Consider the following 6,524-nt stretch of genomic DNA (forward strand, 5'->3'; position numbering starts at 1 on the left):
TAGATATATATATATATATATAGATATATAGATATATAGATATGTCAAAATAGTCTAAAGAGAGTAGTCTTATTTCCTGTCTATTTCTTCCTACAGTGATTGGCGCAATAAATCATGAGTCAGAGAAAGCAATTAGTTCGCACTGGTACACAGATCGTAAGTTCACCATCACTTTGACCTCAGTGCTGATCATACTGCCTCTGTCCATACCCAAAGAGATTGGCTTCCAGAAGTATGCCAGGTAAAAACCTCTTGTGTTTTTATTGTTTTATGCAGTGCAGTGTTATGTCACAGCTGTGATTAATGCAAGTGTTTTTGCTTAAAATGTTCCTCAGTATTTGCTGGTTAATTCATACATGCACATTTGCACTGATTAATCTGTAGCACCCTGAGTGTTATTGGCACCTGGTATGTGACAATCATAATCATTGTCAAATACATCTGGCCCGACAAAGATGTTTCTCCAGGAATCATCCCAGTCAGATCAGAAGTACATTAAAAATAGTTATTTGAGTTACAAATTACAGAAGAGGTTGTGATCACTACTATAATGTGATGTTTGTTATCTTTCAGCCCTGCATCCTGGACCGATGTGTTCAATGCCATGCCCACAATCTGCTTTGGTTTCCAGGTGTGTGAACTTTACTATTCATGTGATATAGAAATAATTTGTAATGTTATTAATGTCTGTAATGGCACATTTGACTAATCTGATGCATCCTTGTATGAAAGTATTCATAAAAGTAGCATATCTCTCTTAGCCAAGGACATGTCTGAATTCACTACTTTTGAAATCTAGCTAGATCGAACTCGATCATTCTCCTCGTTTTCGTTTTCCCAGTGTCATGTCAGTAGCGTTCCAGTTTTCAACAGCATGAAGAAGCCAGAAATCCGGCCCTGGTGGGCAGTTGTTATTATATATATTTTTTTTTTTGAGTTTTTTAATGTTTTTGAAAGTCTCTGCTCACCGAGGCTGCATTTGTTTTTTCAAAAATAAAGTAAAAACAAATATAATTAAATATTTTTACAATGTAAAATAACCATTTTGTACTTAAATATATTTTCAACTATAATTTATTTCTTTTGATGGCAGAGCTGAATTTTAAAAAGCCATTACTTCAGTCTTCAGTGTCACATGAAATCATTCAGAAATCATTCTAATATGCTGATCTGGTGCTCGAGAAATATTTCTTATTGTTATCAAAGTTGAATTATTGTTACCTTTTTTGTCAGGATTCTTTCATGAGTAGAAAGTTCAAAAGAACAGCATTTCTGTGAAATAGAAATCTTTTGTAACATTATAAATGTCTGTAATGTCACATCTGATAAATTTGATGCATCCTTGCTGTATGAAAATATTAATTAAAGGAGCATATCTTTCTGAGCCAATGACATGTCTGAATTCTCTACTTTTGAAATCTAGCAACTTGATAATTCTCCTCACTTTTGTTTTCCCAGTGTCATGTCAGCAGCGTTCCTGTTTTCAACAGCATGAAGAAGCCTGAAATCCGGCCTTGGTGGGCAGTTGTTACAGTCAGCATGATCATCTGCCTCTTTGTGTATACAGGCACAGGTGTGGGAGCTTGAATTTGCTGAAATATTCTAATGATAAAGCAGGCAGGTAACAAACCATGCTAATAGGAACTGGTTGTGTTCCGTTTGGGCTTTTTTTCTCCACAGGTGTTTGTGGCTTCCTGTCATTTGGCTCAAGCGTAAGCCAGGATGTGTTGATGTCGTATCGATCTAATGACGTTGCGGTGGCCATTGCTCGAGCCTTCATCATCATATGTGTTGTTACCTCATATCCAATCCTGCACTTCTGTGGAAGGTAACAGGCTTTTGTGGTCTGTAGATGTGTATGAAAGATAGATATCTATTGTCACATAAAAAAAAGTGTAATTTTGTGCTTCAGGGCAGTGCTGGAAGGTTTGTGGTTGCGTTTTAAAGGAGAGGAGGTGGAGACCGATGTGACCAGGGAACGGAGACGAAGGATACTGCAGACACTCGTCTGGTTTTGTCTCACACTGATTCTTGCTCTCTTCATTCCTGATATAGGACGAGTCATTTCACTAATTGGTGGTTTGGCTGCATGCTTCATTTTTGTTTTTCCAGGTATTAAAATTAAAAGGTTCTCAGACTGTACTTTGGCTTGTATCCCATCAATATTTTTCCAAACAGTGACTGCATTTATTTTTGTAATGTTTGTCTGTAGGGTTGTGCTTGATTCAGGCAAAGCTTTCAGAGCATGAAGTCAGATCAGCCAGGTAAACGTCATTACTCATTAAAGGGAAAGTTCACCCAAAAATAATCATTAATGAATCACCCTATTTGTGTTCATGTTTGAAACACAAAGGAAGAGATTTTTAATGAAACTTGAGAGATTTCTGTCTTTAAGACCATTTCACCAAAACTTTGATGCTTCAGAAAGTTCGTAAGAAGACATTGTTAAAAGTAATCTATATGAAACCAAGTCTCCTGAAGAGACACCATCCACATATAAAGAACATACAGTGGTGTGAAAAAGTGTTGGCCCCCTTCCTGATTTCTTATTTTTTTGCATGTTTGTCACACATTAATATTTCAGATCATCAAACAAATTTAAATATTAGTCAAAGATAACACAAGTAAACACAACATGCAGTTTTTAAATTAAAGTTTTTATTATTAAGGGAAAACAAAATCCAAAACTACATGGCCCTGTGTGAAGAAGTGTTTGCCCCCCTGTTAAAACTGTGGTTTATCACACCTGAGTTCAATTTCTCTAGCCACACCCAGGCCTGATTACTGCCACACCTGTTCGCAATCAAGAAATCTCTTAAATAAGATCTGCCTGACAAATGGCGCTTTTCCACTGCGTGGTACGACTCGGCTCAGTACGGCACGGCATGGTTCGGCTCGGCACGGTTTGCGTTTCCACTGCAGTTCAGTACCGCTTTAGAGTGGGCGGGATTATTCACATGTCGTTATAGTTGCGCCGCCTCTACTACCACGACTCCTAAAAAAACCTTTTTCATTCCGCGTTGCCCCATCAAGCTGTCGCTGGATCCGCTCCTCTGCTATCAACGAGAGGAACGTCTGTACTTCCGCAACAGACAACAAAACTTTTTGGTTGTTAAAAAAAAGGTGCGCTCGTTCAAAACAGTTGCTTTCGATCCTTCGCTGGCTAAGCTGATTTAAATCTAGCGGTTCTGTTGTGTTTTTGTCAGTGTTCAGCAACAGCAAGTTCAGTGACAATTCTCTCCGGCCAATCCGTGATCAGCAGAGTTTACACGTCATGTTTTTGTAACGGTACAGTTCACTTGGAACCCCAACCGAGGTGGTACTAAAAAAAAATCAGGAAGGGGGCCAACACTTTTTCACACCACTGTACATGGAGCACATCAAATATGGTAAACATGGAAATTCAAACATGCTTCCATACTTGATTCATTTTTGAGCTTCTGCTCGATAAATTTTGATCAATGTTTAAATGTGAACAAAACCCTAAATGAAATCTGTTTATCACATAAAGTGATCATGTCTTTTCAGAAGACTTGGATTAAACCGCTCAATTAATACAAATAACATTTACAATGTTTTATGAACTTTTTGAAGTGTCAGTTTTGATGGAATGGACTTTGAATGGAGGGACAGAAATCTCTCTGGTTGCATTAAAAATATCTGTATTTGTGTTTCGAAGATGAATGAAAGTCTTATGGGTTTGGTTTGGTGAACTATCCCTATAAACAATATTCAGCAATGCCTAAAGACTTGTGTATTCAGTGATAAAACTGATAACCGAATTATTTCTCTATAGTTGGAATGGAATCGTGGCCTATGGGGTTGTTATGGTTACGATTGGTGCTTTCATCTTTGGCCAAACGACCACAAATGCCATCTACCAAGATATCAATCATGCCAACAGCCAATAGCAGGGGTTGTTGTGACCTCATGAATATTGGGCATGAATATGAACCAATAGAGACAAACTAAAAACATGATAATGAAGACTGTCCAAATCACGTCTACCACTGACCTCTATCACGTCTTCAGGAGACTGTTGCAGATTTCTCATATTGTAAAGCGCAGCAGTTCCACAGAAGTTTGTACCTCTTGATGTAGTGGATCACCCACCTGCATGCAGCATCAAGCTCTGTGCTCTGGCTGTTGAATGGAGGACCCCTGTGACGGACACTATACTTCACTATTTTCTGAATGGATATTGACATTGTGTTAAATCCTCCAGTGTTAGATCTTCCAAATATAGTCTCTTTCTTTTGAAATGTCTTTTTTTTTTTTGTCCATTCCCTTTTTTAATTTTTATATATTTTTTTAAGAAACTGATTTTATGGAGGCCTTATATACTTGACATTGCAAATGTGGTCAGTGCTCATAAAGTTTACCCTTAGAATCGTATTGCAAACTTTTTTTCTTGATGACTTGGACTGCCAAGCATGTAATTCTACAGTTCCATAAGATCTGAGAAGACTAATAGTGTGTTTGTGTGTGAATACTAACCACTTTCGACCAGAAGTGACAATTATTTAAACTGTATTTCAGAAAATTCTTGATGAATGGTTTGTTTTTGTTGTGTTGTTGTTGTTATTGTTTTAGCTACATTTTCTGAATGTGTTTTTCATGAAGTTGTTGCTTAGGCCAAGGGTGCAATAATCTCTGATTTCATAAATTCACTGATGCTTGGGCGAGTACAACGAAGACTAGATGATGAACTTAATTATTTTGTGTTTATTTTGTTTTTGGAGGGGAGGGGGCGGGATTCTGGTATTGAAGTGAATGTGAGAATTTCTCTAGTACGTTTCTTTGAACCATTCAGTTTACCAACTGAAACCAAACAGTTTAATTGTGTAAGTCACATTGGTGTGCTGGTGACCCCTTTTGTACCACATGTTCCAGTTCTCTACTGTGCGTACATTTGAAAATTCCTCATGGATCGCATGGTTTTAATCAGTAACACTAGATGCATGTTTGCTTTTCCACAATCATGTATTATTGCTGTTTCAGTGCAATCACTAAAAGGATGTTCAATGAAAAATCAACAAACTGCTTCTGTGCTCCATTATGATTTTTTTTTTTGTTCTCCAACTGCAAGATGCAGTTAAACACTCATGTGTCCAACTTAAAAAAGTACAAAAAAATATTTTAATACACAAAGTAAATGGTTGGCTATATAATGAATGCTCAGTTTAAAGTAGTAACATTTAGTATATTTAAAGACACACGCATGTCATTTGGGGCAGGGGCATGCTGGGCTTGTCCAAATCTCTTCTGCAACACTTCTTCAGGATCAATAAGATTTATTGTGTTTTACAGATGACTTTTTGATGGAAAGAACTCATCCAACTACCGAACTGTACATTTGTTTTTTGTTTTTTTGTCTAAACATCTTCACCAATCATGCTTAGTCAGTTAGGATTTCTGAATTATAAATATTGTTAGACTATACAACATTATACTGAAAAAAAACAAGTTAAACATTGCTGTTGACAAAAATTGTACTGCACTTATTAATAGATGATTTCTTTGGAAATGCATTGGAATTTGAAAGGGGGGACCATTCAACAAAAAAAGGAAAAGGAAACGTAATACAGATACAGTGGGTATAGAAAAGAATCACCCCCCTTTAAAATAATTACATTTTGATGCTTTGCAGCCTGAAATGAAGACGGACACAGTTTCTGTTTAATCCAGCTGTATTTACTCAGTGCAACTTATAACATACAAGTGAAAGATATAACGCAATATGTCAGAAAATTAAAAAAAAACAAAACCGGATCACCCCTAAAAATGTATTGTAAACTCAATCAGGTGTAGCTAATCACCTTTTCAATGGCACACAAAGCCATTTGACTTTCAGCTGTTGTCATTTTGAGTAGCTCAGCATGAAAAGAGCTTTCCTGGAGCATTTCAGTCCTTGGTAGTGCAACTGAAGCAAACAATCAACTATGGGAACCCATCAAAAGATCTCCGGGATAAAGTTGTGGACAGGCACAAATCAGGAGATGGATACAAAATTCCTTCAATGCCTAGAAGCAAAGTGAGTATTATTAAGAAGTGGAAGGTATTTGGTACAACACAGACGCTCCCTGTATCAGGACGTCGCTCCAAACTGGATGAAAGAGCTGGCAACTGCTCAGAGAGGCGACCAAGAGGCCTACATCAACTCTGAAGCAGCTGCAGGAATTTATGACAAAGAGTGGTCATTGTGTGCATGTGAACAATATCACAAATTCTCCACAAATGTGGTTTGTATGGGAGGGTTGCAAGAAAAAGGCCACTCTTCAAGAAAGGCCACATGCAGTCATGCAGACTGAGCTTTGCCAAAACACATCTGGAAGATTCTGAGGCAGATGAGACTAAAATTGAATTATTTGGCCTCAACATTCCTTCAATGCCTAGAAGCAAAGTGAGTATTATTAAGAAGTGGAAGGTATTTGGTACAACACAGACGCTCCCTGGATCAGGACGTCACTCCAAACTGGATGAAAGAGCCAGGAGGAAACTGGTCAGAGAGGCGACCAAGAGGC

At 37.7% G+C, this 6,524-nt stretch overlaps 1 protein-coding gene across 3 annotated transcripts in view; it reads left to right on the plus strand.

The window, feature by feature from the left end:
- The window catches only part of slc38a7 (solute carrier family 38 member 7), a 10,869-nt gene extending 6,632 nt beyond the window's left edge, over positions 1-4,237 (plus strand). For 2 of the 3 annotated variants that reach the window (XM_016495178.1, XM_016495177.1), the window contains exons 5-12: positions 97-241; positions 385-483; positions 574-631; positions 1,459-1,573; positions 1,681-1,828; positions 1,913-2,112; positions 2,213-2,264; positions 3,797-4,237. In XM_016495178.1, the coding sequence (XP_016350664.1) occupies positions 97-241; positions 385-483; positions 574-631; positions 1,459-1,573; positions 1,681-1,828; positions 1,913-2,112; positions 2,213-2,264; positions 3,797-3,911 (932 nt within the window). In that variant the 3' untranslated portion in view covers positions 3,912-4,237. The remainder of the gene's footprint in view (positions 1-96; positions 242-384; positions 484-573; positions 632-1,458; positions 1,574-1,680; positions 1,829-1,912; positions 2,113-2,212; positions 2,265-3,796) is intronic. The other variant, XM_016495179.1, reaches the window with a different exon arrangement.
- The last annotated feature ends 2,287 nt before the right edge of the window (positions 4,238-6,524 follow it).

This window comes from Sinocyclocheilus anshuiensis, unplaced genomic scaffold (assembly GCF_001515605.1).
Source record: "Sinocyclocheilus anshuiensis isolate Anshui unplaced genomic scaffold, SAMN03320099.WGS_v1.1 scaffold282, whole genome shotgun sequence".
Classification (NCBI taxonomy): domain Eukaryota; kingdom Metazoa; phylum Chordata; class Actinopteri; order Cypriniformes; family Cyprinidae; genus Sinocyclocheilus; species Sinocyclocheilus anshuiensis.